The sequence below is a fragment of the Nerophis lumbriciformis genome, linkage group LG05, assembly GCF_033978685.3.
Source record: "Nerophis lumbriciformis linkage group LG05, RoL_Nlum_v2.1, whole genome shotgun sequence".
Classification (NCBI taxonomy): Eukaryota; Metazoa; Chordata; class Actinopteri; order Syngnathiformes; family Syngnathidae; genus Nerophis; species Nerophis lumbriciformis.
In genome coordinates, this window is record NC_084552.2 from 31458672 (window position 1) to 31482102 (window position 23431).

The 23431-nt window shown below is 41.0% G+C and overlaps 1 protein-coding gene across 3 annotated transcripts in view; it reads left to right on the top strand.

Moving 5' to 3' along the window:
* Nucleotides 1-23431, top strand: part of nhsl2 (NHS-like 2) — a 105705-nt gene that overhangs the window by 41383 nt on the left and 40891 nt on the right. Inside the window, exon 1 of one of the 3 annotated variants that reach the window (XM_061960888.1) lies at nt 5964-5999. The exons of the other annotated variants lie outside the window; for them this stretch is intronic. Coding sequence (XP_061816872.1) covers nt 5975-5999 — 25 coding nt within the window. The 5' untranslated portion in view covers nt 5964-5974. Of the gene's footprint in view, nt 1-5963; nt 6000-23431 lie in introns of those variants that run through there. 3 annotated transcript variants of the gene reach the window in all.

A 23431-nucleotide genomic window follows, 5' to 3' on the forward strand; every position in this document is an offset into this window, starting at 1 on the left:
GGGCAGCAGCGGTGCCGCGCCCGGGAATAATTTTTGGTGATTTTACCCCCAATTCCAACCCTTGATGCTGAGTGCCAAGCAGGGAGGTAATGGGTCCCATTTTTATAGTCTTTGGTATGACTCGGCCGGGGTTTGAACTCACAACCTACCGATCTCAGGGCGGACACTCTAACCACTAGGCCACTGAGAGTGCTACATGATAAAACTTATAAAGAATGTTTTGTTTCGGAAAAGGTGAGTTTTGTCACAAATTATGACACATAGAGGCTGCCCAATCATGTCTTTACATACAAGTTTATTTAAATTATTTGGTCTAAACCAGGGATCCCCAAACTTTTTGACTCCAGGGCCACATTGGATTAAAAATATGTGGCCGGGGACTGGGCTGTATATAAATATATATATTCCGAACGTGATGATGTCACGTTATCGATGGGAAAATGCATTTTTAGACAATATGATTTGCCTGAGCAGCTTGGAGACACAGACAGTAACAAGCGGTAGAAAATGGATTAGAAAGGACAGATTAAAAAAAATAACAAATAAAACTTTTTTTTTTAAATTTGGGACTTCCCGCTGGCCGGATTTTGGACGCTGGCAGGCCGGATCCGACCCGCGGGCCCTAGTTTGGGGACCACTGGTCTAAGCCAAAGCGCAGCTTTAGCAAGCATTAATATGGGCCTGATCTTCTAAAGTTTTGCATGTACTAAAACACGTGCAAACTTGATTGCACATGCAAAGCTGATCTACTAAACTTGTGCACGGAGGAGCGCAATCCATCTATTGTTTGTGTCTTCATGAATATGCAGAATATTAGCGGATCATCAGAATCAGAATCATCAGAATACTAAAAGGAGAAAATGCAAATTGATTTAATCGGTACACATATAGTGTAGTCCAGTGACGTGCGGCGAGGTTCATGGCTGGTGAGGCACTGACTTCATCACAGTCAGATTTACAAACATATGAACCCTAAAGAGTATCTTATTCACCATTTGATTGGCAGCAGTTAACGGGTTATGTTTAAAAGCTCATACCAGCATTATTCCCTGCTTGGCACTCAGCATCAAGGGTTGGAATTGTGGGTTAAATCACCAAAAATGATTCCCAGGCGCGGCGCCGCTGCTGCCCACTGCTCCCCTCACCTCCCAGGGGGTGAACAAGGGGATGGGTCAAATGCAGACGACAAATTTCATTACACCTAGTGTGTGTGTGACAATCATTAGTACTTTAACTTAACTTTAACTTTACACATACAAACTGTAGCACACAAAAAAGCACATTTAATAAAAAAAAACGTTATTATGGTTTTACCTTTACTTAGAAATTAAGTCCATGCGCCGCAACTAAAGCCCTCACTTAAACTTTCCACGTGCAAGATTGAATCTATTTAAAAAAGTGTAACCGAGGGTTTATAAATGTCGCCTATACTGTATGAAACTACAAAATAACAAACACGGAGGCTCCAGTTTACACGAGGACCACTTTATTTACCTTCTTTCAAAAACCTCCGCAACGTGACATCACTTCCGCTCTTAGCGCCTTCAAAATAAGAGCTCAAGGCATATACTGTATAACAGCGCATAACAGGAACTTAACATCACAAATAGGAAAGCCCATGAAAATAGGTTACAAAAGTTATTTAATAAGAAGCCAAAAAGTGCAACAACAATAATGTTTGTGTTGGAGGAGTTGTGAATTAGGTACACCTGCAGTCAGCAGGTGTACCTAATGTTGTGGCCCTGCAGTCATTCACAACTCCTCCAACATGAACATTATTGTTTTTGCACTTTTTGGCTTCTTATGAAATAATTTTTTTAAATAGATTCAATCTTGCACGTGGAAAGTTTAAGTGTGGGCTTTAGTTGATATAACAGTTCTACGGCGGGGGTGCAGGAGACGGGATTACTGGAGCCTCAGCCAGTGCGTCTTTTGCAGCAGTTTTATGATCGCTCAGCACAAGAAATACGTTACACACATACAGTTGTTGACAAAATACACTGTACATTATATACCTCAGCTAACTAAACTATGGAAATGTATAATATAATTCATATAGCAATACGGTCTCACTGCACAGCAGGCCAGCAGTTAGCCGAGTCCGGAATCCATGTTGAGGCACTGAGTGACGTGCCTCAACTGGCTGCTGTTCACCGCACCGTCTCTTCTCAGTATTTGAACGGCAAATGTGAAAATTCAGCGATTTTGAATAAAAATAATCTAAAACTGGTGAAGTTAAATGGAAAATAACTTTATAGTATAATCACTGGATACATATAACAATTTAATTTTTTTTTTTTCTTTTTACATTTTTTTTCTTTCCATGATGGCAGGTGAGGCCCCGCCTCACCTGCCTCTAGTGACTGCACGTCACTGGTGTAATCTATCAAGGCTGAAATTGTTCTGCAGTCACTGTTTTGTGTCTTTATTTAGTGTCTGGAAAAGGTGTAAAGACTGGCAGTTGTGCAGAAATGGCTGTGAGAAATGATGTGATCGCGCTGTAGCTCAGTCTTACGTATGCTTGTCAACATATATGGGCTGTCAAAAAAACAACTATGGGTTCGATCCTCGGGCTCAGGGTCTTTCTGTGTTGAGTTTGCATGTTCTCCCCCGTGACTGCGTGGGTTCCCTTCGGGTACTCCGGCTTCCTCCCACCTCCAAAGACATGCACCTGGGAATAGGTTGATTGGCAACACTAAATGGTCCCTCGTGTGTGAATGTTGTCTGTCTATCTGTGTTGGCCCTGCGATGAGGTAGCGACTTTCCAGGGTGTACACCGCCTTCTGCCCGAAAGCAGCTGGGATAGGCTCCAGCACCCCCGGCGAACCCCCAAAGGGACAAGCAGTAGAAAATGGATGGTACATTCCAGGGCACACTCGCAGTTAGTGCTAGCATCTTCTATGAGTGCACATTCAACATGCTAAAAAGTGAGTTCTGTTTTTGATGCACTCATAAAAAGTGGTATGTACATGTCTGTTGCATGCTTGAAATCATAGCAAAACGCCACAGGCAGTAAATGAGTGTCTCCATGGTGACCGCCATGTATTACAAACCCCGTTTCCATATGAGTTGGGAAATTGTGTTAGATGTAAATATAAACGGAATACAATGATTTGCAAATCCTTTTCAACCCATATTCAATTGAATGCACTACAAGACAAGATATTTGATGTTCAAACTCATAAACTTTATTTTTTTTTGCAAATAATAATTAACTTAGAATTTCATGGCTGCAACACGTGTCAAAGTAGTTGGGAAAGGGCATGTTCACCACTGTGTTACATGGCCTTTCCTTTTAACAACACCCAGTAAACGTGTGGGAACTGAGGAGACACATTTTTTAAGCTTCTCAGCTGGAATTCTTTCCCATTCTTGCTTGATGTACAGCTTAAGTTGTTCAACAGTCCGGGGGTCTCCGTTGTGGTATTTTAGGCTTCATAATGCGCCACACATTTTCAATGGGGGACAGATCTGGACTACAGGCAGGCCAGTCTAGTACCCGCACTCTTTTAATATGAAGCCACGTTGATGTAACACGTGGCTTGGCATTGTCTTGCTGAAATAAGCAGGGGCGTCCATGGTAATGTTGCTTGGATGGCAACATATGTTGCTCCAAAACCTGTATGTACCTTTCAGCATTAATGGCGCCTTCACAGATGTGTAAGTTACCCATGTCTTGGGCACTAATACACCCCCATACCATCACAGATGCTGGCTTTTCAAGTTTGCGCCTAGAACAATCCGGATGGTTCTTTTCCTCTTTGGTCCGGAGGACCGACGTCCACAGTTTCCAAAAACAATTTGAAATGTGGACTCGTCAGACCACAGAACACTTTTCCACTTTGTATCAGTCCATCTTAGATGAGCTCAGGCCCAGCAAAGCCGACTGCGTTTCTGGGTGTTGTTGATAAACGGTTTTCGCCTTGCACAGGAGAGTTTTAACTTGCGCTTACAGATGTAGCGACCAACTGTAGTTACTGACAGTGGGTTTCTGAAGTGTTCCTGAGCCCATGTGGTGATATCCTTTACACACTGATGTCGCTTGTTGATGCAGTACAGCCTGAGGGATCGAAAGTCACGGGCTTAGCTGCTTACGTGCAGTGATTTCTCCAGATTCTCTGAACCCTTTGATGATATTACGGCCCGTAGATGGTGAAATCCCTAAATTCCTTGCAATAGCTGGTTGAGAAAGGTTTTTCTTAAACTTTTCAACAATTTGCTCACGCATTTGTTGACAAAGTGGTGACCCTCGCCCCATCCTTGTTTGTGAATGACTGAGCATTTCATGGAATCTACTTTTATACCCAATCATGGCACCCACCTGTTCCCAATTTGCCTGTTCACCTGTGGGATGTTCCAAATAAGTGTTTGATGAGCATTTCTCAACTTTATCAGTATTTATTGCCACCTTTCCCAACTTCTTTGTCACGTGTTGCTGGCATCAAATTCTAAAGTTAATGATTATTTGCAAAAAAAAAAAAAGTTAGTCAGTTTGAACATCAAATATGTTGTCTTTGTAGCAAATTCAACTGAATATGAGTTGAAAATGATTTGCAAATCATTGTATTCCGTTTACATTTACATCTAACACAATTTCCCAACTCATTTGGAAACAAGGTTTTGTACACGCAAAAACCTCAATTAAATAGGGCGGTCTGCACCAGTTGTCAATTGCACACGCAGTCTTAGCAGAGCACATGCAACAAGCCCACTAATAGTACACAACATTTTATAGTGCGTGGCATTTGGATATTAGTAGATCAGGCACTTTATGCGTTATGATGCTAACTTTAAGAGGTATGACTATCCTGATTGCAACAAACAAGCATTAATTTTGTCTTAAATGAACATTTTTCCAAAAAAGCAAGTCACTTATATTTAGGGTTGCATCATAGTTAGGTAAATTATTGTATTTTCCGCACTATAAGGTGCACCTAAAAACCTCCAATTTCCTCGAAAGCTGACAGTGCGCCTTATAATCCGGTGCGCCTTATATATGGACCAATATTGAGCCACAACAGGTCTCGCAACTACGGTAACTACGCCGACTTCATTATCCCCCGCGCTTCTTCTGCTTCTTCTTCTACGGGGGAAAATGAAGTCGGCGGCTGCTTACCGTAGTTGCGAGACCTAAACTTTATGTAAAGACCCAAAAATTGTTCCTATTAAGAGACACGCTTACGACGCAGAGTTTAAACTCAAGGCCATCAGTCACGCAGTAGAACACGGGAATAGAGCAGCAGCGAGAGAATTTAACATTAACGAATCAATGGTGCGGAAGTGGAGGAAGCAACATGATGACCTGCGCCAAGTAAAGAAGACTAAACAGAGTTTCTGAGGGAACAAAGCGAGATGGCTACAGTTGGAGGACAAACTGGAACAGTGGGTTGTTGAACAGAGAGCAGCAAGTAGAAGTGTCAGTAAAATCACTATTTGTTTTGTTGACATTCCCTTTATGGATGCATAACGTAACCCCAGCCTCTACTGTAGCGTCTATTCTGTGCGCCTTATAATGCGGTGCGCCTTATATATGAACAAAGTTTTAAAATAGGCCATTCATTGAAGGTGCGCCTTATAATCCGGTGCGCCTTATAGTGCGGAAAATACGGTACTTTTTTTTTTCCAGTTTGACTCAATCTCAGGGGTATTTCTTGACATTTATTGGGGTTTTGTTGTATAGTTGCGCTGTTGTTAAGGCCAAGCTCATTAAAGGCCTTTGAGGTGAACGGAGAGCAAGCAGCAGGGGAAGTGTTGCAGGAGGAGGAGGAAGAGAAGAACAGAAGGCAAAGGGGGAGGCACAACATCCTTCCTTGTTTTTTCTTTTATTTCTTTCCCTCCTGTCCTTTCACTTAACCACCCCCCCACCCCCACTCCCTATCTCCAGTAGAGTTTTGCCCTCCTCCTCGCGGCCACCTCCCTTCTGCTGTGCTCCCTCGCAAGTTAGTGTGCCTGTGCTACTTCTCGGGAATCGGACATGGAGCTCTTCTGGGCCAGACTGGGTAAGAAAGTGACAGCCAGATAGATTGCATCGTGTAGCCATGATCGTGATGATGGAGGTCAACAACTTTCTCTGAGCTTGTTTTGATTATGCAGGAGCGCCATGACACCATGTGACTCCTAATGATGTCATACTAACATTGCTAACAGTCATATATACTCATTAGTATGACGTATTATGTGTAGTAGTCGACTTTGCTGTAGAGTCACGATAGTTTGAGTTTGGGATGGAAATGTGATTTGTTTGGACTCCTATTCAGTTTCGGTTGTTGATTTGGAACATTTTGTGGGCGGAATTTATTTTTTGCCATTTTGCAGCACAAATCAATGGAATGTGAAACCACATAAAATATGAGGGTGTCCGAAATGGCAGCGTGCAAACAGTTGTATGTTGCAAGGAGCAACACAAAGTCAGCTCAGGTTGTGTGTATCTGTGTGTGTGTGTGTGTGTGTGTGTGTGTCATAAATCCGACTGCGACTTTGTGTTGTGGTTACAACTTTTTTGACACAGCAATATTCCTTGCATCCAACACAAACCAACAGCCAAAACACAATTTTTTGTCCTTTTCACATCTAGGATGGAAAAATGAACCCTTACACACACACACACACACACACACACACACACACACACACACACACACACACACACACACACACACACACAGACACACACACACACTCGCTCTCTTGTATGTGTTACCTTCTTGAGACGTCTGAAAAATGCCTCCCTCTTTAGGACCACCCTTTCTAGATATATAACGCTTTGTAATTACAACATTAATAATATATACATGCTATGCAAATATAAAAAAGCTTGTTGTAAAAAATGAGTTGGAATTTCACAAGAAAAAGGTCACTATTTCACAAGAAAAACTTAGAATTTTGGTAGTGTTATACTAAAAGTCGGAATTTTACTCAACGCAAGTCAAAATTTTGCAAGGAAAACTGCACATTTGTGCAATATTATGATAGAGGTTGGAATTTTACTCAATAGCAGTCTCAATTTTACAAGAAAAGCTTAAAATGTTGGCAATTTTATAAAAAGAGTCATAATTTTACTCAACAAAAGTCTCCATTTTATAAGAGAACTTTCAAATTTTGGCAATGTTATAGTAATAATTGGAGTTTTACTTAGCAAAATTATGACAAAAGTCATAATTTTACTCAAAAAAATGTCACTATTTTACAAGAACAACAAACAATTGGCAACATTGTGATACAAGTCTAAATTGTATATGACAAATGTCACCATTTTGCATTAAAAAGTAATAATTTTACATAAAAAAGTAATAATTTTACATAAAAAAAGTAATCAATTTTACGAGAAAATATTGCAATATTATAGAAACAGAAAGAATATGAGTAATTGTACCCAATTTTATAAGGAAAAAGTCGACACATTGTGAGAAAAATAAAAAATAAAAAATATTTTTTGTTTGTAATAGTTTTTTTTTACATATGTTGTCCAGAGGGGGAGCACTTCAAATTTTTACAAAAGCTTGTTATTTCATATGTTGACCAGAGGGGGAGCACTTTTAAAACCGACACACAGTCAAGTTGAAAAACACCTCCTTTTTGGGACCGCCCTAATTTTGATAGATTTCACCACCAGGGGTGCAAATGAGACATTCTCTATTAGATGCAATTGTTTTCCGTATTGGGACCATGATTTATGTCCTAACTTGTTCACCGGTCCTCATATGGAAGATACTTTTCCTTGTTGATGTCTCAAGAAGGGTAGAAATACAAGAAGACACACACACACACACACACACACACACACACACACACACACACACACACACACACACACACACACACACACACACACACACACACAGTATGCGGCCAACACACCCATGCAGAATTTCACACACTTGCCATGCAGATTAGCATAGTGAGAGGAATCAGTTTGGCAAATTCAATTGATATGCAGATGAGTTGCTAAATTCGGCAGTGGCATGTGTCCGTCAGTTGGGGTCGTCCCGGCGCCTTGTGACAATGTGATGGCTGGAGGAGAGATGCCAAAGAGCTTCAGACAGAGGTCAAATAGTATTTCATTGTCTTTATTTCTGTCCGGAATTGTGTAGTACTTAGTAAATTTTTAAATGGGTTTTAGTCGAGTTAACATTTTGGTTTATCTCCAATGGTGCTAAAAACAAAAAAAGTCTTAAAAACGTATTATAATTATGAAGGTTTGAATCCTCTGTTCATCAGCTGAAACAGCAAGTAACCAGTAGAAGAAGATCTTTGACTACAGCGTCAGACTACATTGGCCGACTGGCGCAAAGCACTTTAGTTAAAACTTTACCGTGTGCATCAAGGGTTGTAATTGGGGGTTAAATCACCAAAAATGATTCCCGGGCGCAGGCCACCGCTGCTGCCCACTGCTCCCCTCACCTCCCAGAGAGTGATCAAGGGTGATGGGTCAAATGCAGAGAATAATTTCGCCACACCTAGTGTGTGTGTGACAATCATTGGTACTTTAACTTTATATATGGATAATCTGCTGACGTCACCGATGGGAACAACATCATGAATGGGGCAAATTCCAAACGGATCGTTTAACGGAAGTATGAAGGAAGGCAAGATTATTTTATAAATATCCTATGCCTAAATTTCCAGGACTTAGGCAGATCCCAAATACACAACAGCAGGTACCAATAGGCAGTGATGGGCAGTAACAAGTTACATGTAGCGAAGCTTCGTAGCTTAACTACATTTCCCAGTAGCTTAGCTACTTTTTGAACGAGTAACGATTCCTGTAGTTTAGCGACTTTTAGACCCATGTAGCTAGGGAGCTTACATCAAAGCTACAAGCGCCAAAAAGAGGAATCCAGGCCCCCAAAAAATATGGAGAAAATACAATGACCTGGATGAATGAGAACATCCATACATACGGAGACAATCCAAGATGATTGGTTGGTGTTCGTTTAATGAGTCACAATTGGCTAAGGTTAAGGCGAAACATTACAGACTGGTAAGTCAGAGGCAAGATAAGGCAGGTCATCGAAACCAGGAAGCAAAATCATGTCACATGACGACGAGAGAGACGGAGACAGAAGGACGCTTCAAGCTGACAACTCAAAAAAAATAAAAAATATATACTTGAAAATGGCAGAGGAATTCTCTCCCACGGATTAGATTTTTCCTATAGTGATGAAGAAGACTTCCAGGAAACCCACAATAATGCATGTTTTTAGCCATATTTAGACAAATGTATGCGTTTAGAGAAAACAATGCCCAAAACTTTAGTGTTTAGTTGTTTACTCTGTAAACCAAAATCATAACTGCTCTCTTCATCTAAGATGTCCGACAAAAATTTAGGAACACACATTAAGGCGAGTTGAGTTAATGCACATAACTATTACCAACTGTTCCCAAACAACACGCACGTCATTGTTGTTGTTTTTTTGTCAAGGTATATACATTTTAGGAGCTTTAGGAGCTTTGATGTAGCAAGCCACTTTTGCCATGTAGCTTGCTGCAATTCTCCGGGGATAGCTTCAACTGTAGCTTAGCTACATTTAATCGAGTGTAACTAGCAGCTTAGCTTACTACATTTTCCAAGTAGCTTGCCCATCACTGCCAATAGGTCAGGAAAGTTGGTTTTGCATAACGGGGGACGACCAACTTGGCCTTTAAACTGGCACTCTCATTCTGGAGGACCCAGGTCCAATTCTCGGGCGGAAAGGAAGCAAGGACTGCACCAGTTGGGTTTCATGGGAAAACAACTTAAAAAGTGCCAAAGGAAAGATCTTTTTTTCAAGAAGAGGTCTTAAATTCAAAGGCAACGCATTCCAACGTTTTGAAGCCACAACAGAAAATGCCTCAGTCATCTCTGAGCTTGTGCTTTGTTTTTGGCACATTGAGGAGCAGCTGATCAGCTGACCTAAGTCAGCCAGAAGGCTCAAGCTTAGAAGTGATCATATTATGATTTTTTTCCTACCGTATTTTTCGGACTTATTTTTCGGGGGAGCGACTTATACTCAGGAGCGACTTATGTGTAAAATTATTAACACATTACCGTAAAATATCAAATATTATTTAGCTCATTCACGTAAGAGATTAGACGTATAAGATTTCATGGGATTTAGCGATTAGGAGTGACAGATTGTTTGGTAAACATACAGCATGTTCTATATGTTATAGTTATTTGAATGACTCTTACCATAATATGTTACGTTAACATACCAGGCACGTTCTCAGTTGGTTATTTATCCGTTATATAACGTACACTTATTCAGCCTGTTGTTCACTATTCTTTATTTTATTTAAATTGCCTTTCAAATATCTATTCTTGGTGTTGGGTTTTATCAAATACATTTCCCCCAAAAATGCAACTTATACTCCAGTGCGACTTATATATGGCTTTTTCCTTCTTTATTATGCATTTTCGGCCGGTGCGACTTATACTCCGAAAAATACGGTACATTTAAAACACATATAATGGTGGTTCTTTGGTCAAATTTCTTGCACAGATTATATTTTACAGACCATCTTCAAGCCGCTTTCTGACCATCTTTTCAAAAAGTACCGGTTAGTGGGCGGTCTTACTTACATACTTATAGGCCGGCCATTTTTAGTTTCTAGCGCTTTCATATCGAGTCTACTGACAGACAAAAGCACTATATACTACTTTTAATTAGAATTGGCAACAGCGGAGGATTTTAGCATGCATGTGCATCTACGAGCCAGTCTGCCCTACAACAAGAGGGTAGAGAAAAATAAGGAGTTTATTGACTACAACTTTGGATTATCACTAGATAAAAATGGCAGACTTGCACAAAGCTCTTCGGGTAAACCTTGACCATATATATTAATATCCGCTGCTGTACGTCACTAAAGTCTACATTTTGTTTGGATTGTTTGGAGCAAGTTTGAAAGAAGGCAAGATTGTTTTATAAACATCTCCGCCATGCCATGGTGTGAGTTTACTTTGCTGGACTTATGGGGATCCCAAATACACAGGAACAAGTACCAACGCGTAGTAAAAGTTGATTTTGCATAATAGGGCCCCTTTAAGGCTTAAGTCGACGCTTAGAAGTACCAAGTAATTATTGTTCAATTAAACTGTTCCAGTCCGCTTGCACTGGGGCCAAGGGAGATAGAACTGCTGTGTCTTTAGTGTGTGAAGTGCTGTTACTACCTCCTAAAGGATTGGAAGGACTCAAGACCTTAGAGGAGGTCTGCACTGGTTCTTGTTTCCATGAAAGAACTAAAAGCCATGTTCTGCCATGTGTTGTTAGTGTTTATCTCCAGTAAGAAAGCAAGAAATAAATCCAGTGCTGTTTCCTGTCAGCCTCCCTGACAGACAATCCAACCAGCCATTGTGGAGTTCTGCGGAACATCAAGCGACCGAGAGGAGGCACGATAAGGTAACAACAATCAGGTGTAATTTGTTGGTTTGAGCCACCGGTGACAGGAAGCAGTGCCAGGTAAAATATGGCGCCATGGAAGCTGGGTATTTGAACCAGTCAGGACGGGATCTGCTGGATAAGCTGCGTCCTGCAGGCTTCTGCGTTATAATATAATCATGGCTCCATTTGTTCGGCGTTTATACAGGGGCAAACACGCTGCAACATCCAAAACCTCCAAACACCCAGAATAATCCAAAATCAAAAACACATAAACACCATGTAACAAATGCAAAGGCAAAATTATGCATCAAAGTTGTAGGATCAAATCTCAAAAAATCCTGCAAAGGCCAAAAACACACACAGACCCCACAAATCAAAACATAAGTCAACCAGGCGACCAGGGATGCCACACCTGAGGGATACTGTCATTAAAGACTTAAAGGAGAACTGCACTTTTTTTTTGTGTGTGCATATCATTCACAATCATTATGTAAGACAGGCACTATGCAATTCTTACTCGTAAATATGTTATGAGAGGTCCTCTATTTCGCTGATAAAACCCAATAAAAAACATCTAAAAACAGCCAACAATACTCCATTTACATTTCGTGACTTGCATATTAACCAAGTATCAGTGATATTGTTATTATAAGCGCTAACACAGGCAAACCATTTATAGCGTGGTCACAAGCATGTGTGCCTATGTTGACAATATCAACTGGTGAGCTGCTTTCTCGCTTCCCTGCTCGTGGAAGTTTATTCTCGATCATAAATCATGCCTCTCTCCTGGATAGTAGAAGGATGAGGATGTACTTCGAAAACTTGGTACACTTTGACAGCCATTTTAGACCCAGAAACGACACAAAAAGACGCTTGGTTCCACCGCCTTTTCTTTTCGAGGATTATAGACATAGACCGATTTTATTGATCCACAAGCAAAATTGTTCCACAAAGTAGCTCAGTTAAAAAGAATGGAAAGGATAATGCACACAAGGGCACAAAAAAAGGGCGAAAACAAAAGGTATGAAGTAGACTAAAAATGTACCATAGTAGCAATATAAAATATAACATATATGTAATATTTACATATTATATATACACTCTATGATATATACTGATATATTATATTAATATATTGCATTATATTTTTAAATAATATATACAATATATAACAAATCCCAATTACCACGTACAATATTACGGTATATGTAACAGCTGCAGCAAAAAAAAACAAAAGGGCAGCATAAAATAGAGAGTAGTAGTATTATGAGTCATTCTTCATCCAAACGGAAATATAACAAGATTCTATTAATTGGCATCCTAACGACAGCAGACCTTGTACAGTAAGTGATGTTTTATTATGTTTGTTGGCTATCAGTGAGTAATAATCAGTGATCTTGTTGAACAACGTTGTGATGCGTTTTTTTTAAAGAGGAACATTATCACAATTTCAGAATGGTTAAAACCATTAAAAATCAGTTCCCAGTGGTTTATTATATTTTTCGAAGTTTTTTTCAAAATTTTACCCATCACGCAGTATCTCTAAAAAAAGCTTCAAAGTGCCTGATTTTAACCATCCTTATAAACAACCGTCCATTTTCCTGTGACGTCACATAGTGAAGCCAACACAAACAAACATGGCGGAAAGAACAGCAAGCTATAGCGACATTAGCTCGGATTCAGACTCGGATTTCAGCGGCTTAAGCGATTCAACAGATTACGCCTGTATTGAAACGGATGGTTGTAGTGTGGAGGCAGGTAGCGAAAACGAAATTGAAGAAGAAACTGAAGCTATTGAGCCATATCGGTTTGAACCGTATGCAAGTGAAACCGACGAAAACGACGCGACACGGGAGAAAGCGAGGACGAATTCGGCGATCGCCTTCCAACCAACGATTGGTATGTGTTTGTTTGGCATTAAAGGAAACTAACAACTATGAACTAGGTTTACAGCATATGAAATACATTTGGCAACAACATGCACTTTGAGAGTGCAGACAGCCCAGTTTTCATCAATTAATATATTCTGTAGACATACCCTCATGTCAGCAGGCCAGGGAAGCTAGGGTCGATATTCTTCTCTAGATAATCTTTGGTGGCATAAGTGAGTTTTTCCTTGCTCTTATGTGGGCTCTGTACCGAGGATGTCGTTGTGGCTTGTGCAGCCCTTTGAGACACTTGTGATTTAGGGCTATATAAATAAACATTGATTGATTGATAAGGGACGGTGTGAGCCAAGACATCCAGGGGGTTTAGCTCGCTCGTCTGCGGGAACAAACTGCCGCCATTGCTTGCTGTGCTAGCGAGGTCCTTTGTCCCTGAATTGCTCACACACTCCGGCAGATTCAATGGGGGTCTGGCGGCAGATTTCTTTGACTTTATTGTTGGAAATGCATCTGCTTTGAGTGTCGCAGGATATCCACACATTCTTGCCATCTCTGTCGTAGCATAGCTTTCGTCGTTAAAGTGTGCGGCACAAACGTCCAATTTCTTGCCACTTTCGCATCTTTGGGCCACTGGTGCAACTTGAATCCATCCCTGTTCGTGTTGTTACACCCTCCGACAACACACCGACGAGGCATGATGTCTCCAAGGTACGGAAAACATTCGAAAAAACGGAAAATAACAGAGCTGATTTGACTCGGTGTTTGAGAAAATGGCGGATTGCTTCCCCATGTGACGTCACGTTGTGACGTCATCGCTCCGAGAGCGAATATTAGAAAGGCGTTTAATTCGCCAAAATTCACCCCTTTAGAGTTCGGAAATCGGTTAAAAAAATATATGGTCTTTTTTCTGCAACATCAAGGTATATATTGACGCTTACATAGGTCTGGTGATAATGTTCCCCTTTAAATCAATGTGCCGCTTATGCTGATCAAAATACGTAAATATGAAATGTTACTATAAAAGTGCCCGTTAATACATAACATATATACTTACAGTGTGTATATAAAACCTTAATGGAGGTGATTGGATGTTCTTTTAGGAGCTTTATAGGCAGAAGAGAGCGACTCCCGCAGGCTCCATTGTAAGCGGACTTTTGATCGCATTTATTTACTATTTAGGATGCATTAAAAAAGCGTGTGTTCTTGTCTTACATAAGGATTTTAAATGATAGCCCAAAAAAAAAAAAAAAGTGCAGTTCAGTTTGAGACGTAATATTTAGAGCGACTGATTTTAAGTTAATTTTCTATTTCATTTTAGGTGTTTAGCAAAAACATAAAAGAAAATGTATCAACTCAGTGCACCAACTCTCTTTCAAGCCTTCTTCTTCTCATGTCTTTAAAGACCATTATCCCTCAGGTCTGGTAGCCTGGCTAACTACGGTTTTGTTCTGTGAAGTTGCAGCACCTTTCTCATGTTCAGGGGTTTTCAGGTGTTTTAGCCATTTGCAGAATTTCTCCTTGGACTTCTCCTCCGCCATTCAACACCATCATCCCACAGACCCTGGTGAAGAAGCTGGACACTCTAGGGCTGAGTCCCTGCCTTTGGGACTGGGACTTCCTGAACAACAGACCACAGACTGCCATGATCCATAATCTTCCAACCCCCTCAGCACTGCCACAATCTTTGCGTCAATGTAAAAAAGATGAAAGCGATGGTGGTGGACTTCAGTAAGAGGAGGAGCAGCTGTGGATTTTTACATTTTATTTGCAGATTAGTGTGTTTTTGTTTTGCATTATTTCTGTGTTTGGAGCGTTTGGACACTTTTCCCCGCAGTGGGCCGCCGTACGTTTAGCTCAGTGTTTTTCAACTTTTTTTGAACCAAGGCACATTTTTTGCGTTGAAAAAATCCGGAGGCACACCACCAGCAGAAATCATTAAAAAACGAAACTTGGTTGACAGTAAAAAGTCATTGCCGCAATTGTTGGATATGACTTTAAACCACAACCAACCATGCATCACTATAGCTCTTGACTCAAAGTAGGTGTACTGTCACCACCTGTCACATCACACCGTGACTTATTTGGAGTTTTTTGCTGTTTTCCTGTGTGTAGTGTTTTAGTTCTTGTCTTGCGCTCCTATTTTGGTGAATTTTTCAATTTTTTTGGTATTTACCTTTAGCAGTTTCATGTCTTCCTTTGAGTGATATTTCCCGCATCTACTTTGTTTTAGCAATCAAGGATATTTGAGTTGTTTTTATCCTTCGTTGTGGGGACATTGTTGATTGTCATGTCATGTTCGGATGTACATTGTGGACGCCGTCTTTGCTCCACAGTAAGTCTTTGCTGTCGTCCAGCATTCTGTTTTTGTTGACTTTGTAGCCAGTTCAGTCCTAGTTTCGTTCTGCATAGCCATCCCTAAGCTTCCATGCCTTTTCTTAGGGGCACTCACCTTTTGTTTATTTTTGGTTTAAGCATTAGATACCTTTTTACCTGCACACTGCCTCCCGCTGTTTCCGACATCTACAAAGCAATTAGCTACCGGCTGCCACCTACTGATATGGAAGAGTATTACACGGTTACTCTGCCGAGTTCTAGACAGCACAGACACTCAACAACAACACATAATTTGCAGACTATAATTACTGGTTTGCAGAAAATAATTTTAACCCAAATAGGTGAAATTAGATAATCTACCAGGGCACACCAGACTGTATCTCACAGAGGTGAAAAAACACTGCTTTAGCTATCTGACTCCAAACAAACTGAGCTGGAGTTGCTTCAATTATCGGCGGTGCATCAAATGTTAAGGCGACATGGTGTGTTGTGGTCGCTCCGAGCTTTTTGCCGCTTCCTCGTGTTGCTTTCAGAAGAAACAATCCCAGTGGGAAGAAAGTCATCACACTGGCTTTGTGACGTGTTAAATATTTATGTGCGACAGTCTTTTTGCACGGTTTAGCGTGTGAGTGCGAAAGGGATGAAGAATGTGTGGGCAGGATACACTGACACACTGTCAAAAGGCAATGGGGGTACCCAGAGTGCACTGGGAGGGGTGGAGACCCTGACCTTGGATGACCAGGGGCAGGAAATAACGTATGTGTGCATGTGTGTGTGTGTGTCTGTCCTCGTAAATAATCCTCTCCGTCCACCTGTCCACCCTTGTTTGGTGACGTCATTTCCTCTTCCCGAGAGTCGTCCATTGTACAACTCTGCAAACTTGCTAACCTCCTGCAGAAGTTGCTGAGTCAGCCCAATGCGCTGTCTGCACGCCATCAGTCACGCTGATAGGGAATCAATGGCCGTGTGTGTAAGTGTGTGTGTGAAGCCACAGTTCGTCATTAGTTGCAGTTCATATTAAGTATTCTTGTCACAGCTTTGAGGAAGAAGCACACTTTGCAGGTGATTTCTGGGCACCTTTTGGTCGTTTCTTACCCATTTCCGTCTCACTGAAGGTGCGTCTTAGAGAGACCCCAAGGGACAAATTAGGATAAAGCCCTCATTTGGGTGCAGAATGGATTTGTCAGCACTTAAGACAGACGTGTTCTTTTTGTGTCCAGTGACTCATTTCTTAGGCGGCGGGGCATCACTGTGACATCAGTGTGGGTGTCAGATGCTCCACGTCAACACGTTTAGTGCAATCTGGCTTTGTTTGCTGTCACAGTCTGTCTATGTTGTCACGACGCATGCGGCCAAACACAAACACAAGTCTGCTGAGTGCATTTCTTCTGCCTGAGGCTCACTAATAGCAGCATGGCCGTATACAGCTGTGAGCTTTTGACCCCATTTAGTAAAAACTAGGGCAGGGTTGTCCAAACTTTTTCCGCTTAATGGATAATGAAATAATGCGGGTGGCTACTTAGATGGGGCAGCACGGTGCACAGGGGTCGGTACGTGTGCCTCACAATACGAAGGTCCTGGGTTCGATCCCGGGCTCGGGATCTTTCTGTGTGGAGTTTGCATGTTCTCCCCGTGACTGCCTGGGTACTCCGGCTTCCGCCCACCTCCAAAGACATGCACCTGGGGATAGGTTGATTGGCAACACTAAATGGGCCCTAGTGAGTGAATGTGAGTGTGAATGTTGTCTGTCTATCTGTGTTGGCCCTGCGATGAGGGGGCGACTTGTCCAGGGTGTTACTGCGCCTTCCGCCCGAATGCAGCTGAGATAGGTTCCAGCACCCCCCGCAAACCCCAAAAGGGACAAGCGGTAGAAAATGGATGAATGGATGGCTACTTAGATGCATTTTGTACATTAAAGGTGCTAAAAATATTTCAATGTGCAGTGTATGCCAAGCCAGTGGTTCACAAACCACCAAGTACCACCTCAAAATTGCCACCATAATGACCAACATAAAAATTCAGTAGCGTAAAAGGTCATAATCTTCATTAAAAACAAGGCAGAGGTCTTATTTAACAAGTATATTTTTGACCACTGTGACATTACACACAGTTCGAACAGTAACACTGTGTTTGAATATTTAAATAAGTGACGGTCCCCAATGGGAACCACTCCTATCTTGTTTGCTTTCCTGACGACAACCTTTAAGTTTTGCAATCCATCAGAAACATCAAGCAGCTAAAATGTGTCAAAAATGTCGAAGTGTGGAGAGTTTTGCATTTTACCCATCAGGCTTTGTTGTGCATTTAAATGTGTGTAATTTTGGATTGTGTATGGGGCTAGCGTCCACATAGTTCAGTGAGCAAGTTGTGTGTTTTTTGTACAATATACAGTACAGGCCAAAAGTTTGGACACACCTTCTCATTCAAAGTGTTTTCTTTATTTTCATGACTATTTACATTGTAGATTGTCACTGAAGGCATCAAAACTATCAATGAACACATGTGGAGTTATGTACTTAACAAAAAAAGGTGAAATAACTGAAAGCATGTTTTATATTCTAGTTTCTTCAAAATGGCCACCATTTGCTCTGATTACTTTTTCGCACACTCTTGGCATTCTCTTGATGAGCTTCGAGAGGTAGTCACCTGAAATGGTTTTCACTTCACAGGTGTGCTTGAAGCTCATCGAGAGAATGCCAAGAGTGTGCAAAGCAGTAATCAGAGCAAAGGGTGGCTATTTTGAAGAAACTAGAATATAAAACATGTTTTCAGTTATTTCACCTTTTTTTTGTTAAGTACATAACTCCACATGTGTTCATTCATAGTTGTGATGCCTTCAGTGACAATCTACAATGTAAATAGTCATGAAAATAAAGAAAACGCATTGAATGATGAGAAGGTGTGTCTAAACTTTTGGCCTGTACTGTATATTAACTTTCTGTGTTGTTTTTTGATTAGTTGGACCATGGGTGGGAAAGTTTTTTCTGAATGAATAGTTATATATTGATGCTATGCACTGTATCATTAACAATATAGACAGCAGCACCTTTGTAGTGATACAATATTAATGTTATCTTGGGATGTTCCGCGGGCCGCTTGGAGCCGCTGGGGGGCTGTGGGATCCTTGAATTGAGAGATTTTTTGGTGTACCACTATATGGTATAGTGTTATATTGAACATACCGTATTTTTCGAACTATAAGGCGCACTTAAAATCCTTTAATTTTCTCAAAAATCCACAGTGCACCTTATAACCCAGTGCGCCTAATGTACGGAATAATTCTGGTTGTGCTTACCGACCTTGAAGCAATTTTATTTGGTACGTGGTGTAATGATAAGTGTGACCAGTAGATGGTATGGTACACATAAGAGATACACGTAGACTGCAATATGACACCAGTAAACAACACCAACACTTTAAATGTTCCGTTGAAAATAAAGAAGATTACACCCGGCACTCAAAAATCTGTCAAAATGTTTTAGTATGACTTTGAAGCCGCACCACTTGATGGATTGTCGGCCCATTACGGCTTCAGTAGTCAGAGATACAAGTATTACTATGGTGTGTGTATAAGGACCGCAAAATGGCAGACATATTATCTGGCGTTTTGTTTCACAATATTATGCAAAAGCAACTTTTCTTACCTTTTGATACCTGCTGATGTGTATTTGAGATCTGCATAAGTTCTGAACATTTGCGCACGTCTGCCACTGTAGTCCGTGGTTATGCTGTAGTCGATAAGCTTCTTCTTTTTCTCTATCTTCTTGTTATGGGACATTAATCCTCCGCTGTTGCCATTTCTAATACAAAGTAGCGTAAAGTTCTAACTTATATCTTGCTAAAAACTACCGGTGTAGTGGGTTTACATTAATCACCCAAGGAACTTTAGTTATTAGAGAGTTCCGGTCGGACGGTTTTTCACGGGACACATTTTCGGCGTTGTTGCACTAGTGAGCCACGGATGAGGAGATGCTGCTCCGTTATTGATTTAAGTAAAGTCTGAATGTCATTAAAACAGTTAGCTCCATCTTTTGACACTTCTTCCACTCCTGTCCTTGCACGCTACACCGCGACAACAAAGATGACGGGGAGAAGACGCTGTCGAAGGTGAGCCATGTAAATAAGACTGAAACGGCGCATCCTGAAACAACTGTCAGAAAGCGACTTGAACATGGTCCAAACATAATCTATGCAACATTTTGACCCAATAATCACCATCACATGTTATGTAGACCACAAGGAAGTGTTTTAAATTTAGAAAAAAAAAATCATATTGTGACCCCTTTAAAGCGCCTTATAATCCTTTGCGCCTTTTGTATGAAAAAAGACCTGAATAGACCCGCTCATCGGCAGTGCGCCTTATAATCCGATGCGCCCTATGGTCCAGAAAATACGATACCTCATTAATAATAAACTCACTTAATTTCCAGAACATGTTGCGGTCCAATAAAAAACTGGCTACAGGCTCAGAATGGCCCTTCGGCCGCACTTTGAACACCCCAAACTCATGTATGGCATACATTTACCTGCCGAAAATGCATAATAGAGAAGGAAAAAAACATATATAAGTCGCACTGGAGCCCGGCCAAACTATGAAAAAAACTGTGACTTATAGTCCGAAAAATACGGTAACTGTAATGGAGGACCACATTGCAAGTTGATAAAAAGATAAACATTTTGCTTTTCATTACATCACAAAAGTGCACCCAAAGACAAAAGTTTGAAGCGCATAAAATATTGTTAATTCATTAATTATATAAGATATTTTGTTGCTTATTACTAGCCACTAAACTTTCGCACCAAAAAAAATATTAACTATGGTGTGTGTGTGTGTGTGTGTGTGTGTGTGTGTGTGTGTGTGTGTGTGTGTGTGTGTGTGTGTGTGTGTGCGTGTGTGTGTGTGTGTGTGTGTGTGTTTCATCCCATGTGTATCTCATTTGCACTTTTTTTCTAGCCGTTTTCAGATTTTGTTCTTGTATCCATGACAACACGTGATTGTCATAAGCAAACACAGGACGTGGATGTGTGTCTGTGTGACTCATGGCGGGCCCTCCTTGTCCGGCTGACCGTCACAATCAAAGCGACGCAAAGCTCAGCATCACTAATGGCCGTGAAATTGGACCTTTGTTCCTGCACGCCTGTGGGCGCAAATTAGATCATTTTAATAACTGCACGTGCATACACACAGATATGATGCAGCAGTCGTGGACAAACGGGTGCTTTACATTAGACCTAGTTAATAATCATCTTTTTTTTCCAAACATGCTTGATATACTGTAGTTTCACTTGTACAGTACATCATGCTGGAAAAGGAGAAGGGAGAAGCAGATCTTATTCAATACCAGCTCTTCTTAACGTCTAAGCAATTAGTGATCAGTTTGCGTCCTTAATTTAACATGTTTACACTTACCACTATAAACAAAAAAGCAAGAAATGAAAATAGATGAGTAAATAACGTCAATAAATGAATGCATGGAGTACTAACATTCCAACATACAGGTATATACAATAATGAATGTATAAATACAAAACCATGTGGGGTTTGGGTTTGTAATTCTTAAATAAAAACGTAATACAATGATGTGCAAATCCTTTTCAACTTATATTCAATTGAATAGACTGCAAAGACAAGATATTTAATGTTCGAACTGAGAAACTTAATTTTTTTTTGCAAATAATCATTAACTTAGAATTTAATGGCTGTAACACATTGCCAAAAAGTTGGCACGGGGGCAATTTTACCACTGTGTTACATGGCCTTTCCTTTTAACAACAATCAGTTAACATTTGGGAACAGAGGAGACCAATTTTTGAAGTTTTCAGGTGGAATTCTTTCCCATTCTTGCTTGATGTACAGCTTAAGTTGTTTAACAGTCCGGGGGTCTCCGTTGTGGTATTTTAGGCTTCATAATGCGCCACACATTTTCAATGGGAGATAGGTCTGAACTACAGGCAGGCCAGTCTAGTACTCGCACTCTTTTGCTACGAAGCCACGTGGCTTGGCATAGTCTTGCTGAAATAAGCAGGGGCGTCCATGATAACGTTGCTTGGATAGCAACATATGTTGCTCCAAAACCTGTATGTACCTTTCAGCATTAATGGTGCCTTCACAGATGTGTAAGTTACCCATGCCTTGGGCACTAATACATCCCCATACCATCACAGATGCTGGCTTTTCAACTTTGCGCCTATAACAATCCGGATGGTTCTTTTCCTCTTTGGTCCAGAGGACACGGACTCGTCAGACCACAAAATACTTTTCCACTTTGCATCAGTCAATCTTAGATGAGCTCGAGCCCAGCGAAGCTGGCAGCGTTTCTGGGTGTTGTTGATAAATGGCTTTCGCTTTGCATAGTAGTTTTAACTTGTACTTACAGATGTAGCGACAAACTGTAGTTACTGACAGTGGTTTTCTGAAGTGTTCCTGAGCCCATGTGGTGATATCCTTTACACACTGATGTCGCTTTTTGATGCAGTACCGCCTGAGGGATCAACGGTCCGTAACAGTATCGCTTACCTGCAGTGATTTTTCCAGATTCTCTGAATCTTTTGATGATATGACGGACCGTAGACGGTGAAATACCTAAATTCCTTGCAATAGCTCGTTGAGAAATGTTGTTCTTAAACTGTTTGACAATTTGCTCACGCATGTGTTCTCAAAGTGGTGACCCTCGCCCCATCCTTGTTTGTGAATGACTGAGCATTTCATGGAAGCTGCTTTTATACCCAATCATGGCACCCACCTGTTCCCAATTAGCCTGTTCACCTGTGGAATGTTCCAAATGAGTGTTTGATGAGCATTCCTCAACTTTCTCAGTCTTTTTTGCCACTTGTGCCAGCTTTTTTGAAACATGTTGCAGGCATCAAATTCCAAATGAGCTAATATTTGCAAAAAATAACAAAGTTTTCCAGTTCGGACGTTAAGTATCTCGTCTTTGCAGTCTATTCAATTGAATATAGGTTGAAAAGTATTAGCAAATCATTGTATTCTGTTTTTATTTACCATTTACACAACGTGCCAACTTCACTGGTTTTGGGGTTTGTACTTCACATAGTGACACGCGTGTTACTTAGCTGGCTTATACTTTGTTTTCCATAATTGTAGTCCACTCATTGACACACGCCTGTGTTATAAACTGACTTGTATTACTATTACTTTGCTCTCCCCTTACTGATATGCTACTTGTTTCTTAAACTGGCCTTTACAGTTTCAGCACATTACTCTACTCATTCTTTTAATATACATATTGTGCCGGAAACAGGTGTAATCTTCCCATGAAGTCGTACTTCTCGCTTGTTGAAAAACATGTTGTACATCATCAGGGACAAGGTTACTGTTGGCTTTGTGCATGATTTTAACTCTTTGAAAAAATACCAAAGGGGGGAATTTCCATATTTGCAGTTTAAGGAAAACTGTTTGTGTGTTGTCTGTGCCATCTGTCTTTGTTATTTGGTTTCACACACACACACACACACACACACACACACACACACACACACACACACACACACACACACACACACACACACACACACACACACACATGCTTTTTTCGGCGGCCATATTGCTTCAACCTGGTTATATGCCCCCCACTTATGTTGAAGATGGCGATTCATTTTGTAGTGAGTGTAATGGTCCGATTGAGGCGTTCGAGGACACTCAGTGGTTTCCATAGTGACAGTACACCTGTCTCTGCATCAGGGGGCAGCGCTGAGCCACAGTCTGACCGACAGGATGGCTGCTGCAGTCTGAACTGCATGTTCACGCCTGCACGCCCGGTTCTCCATCAGATGTGCAGCACATGCACTTTTCTTCATCACGGGAACATGGAACAGTGTCTTTGGGAACGG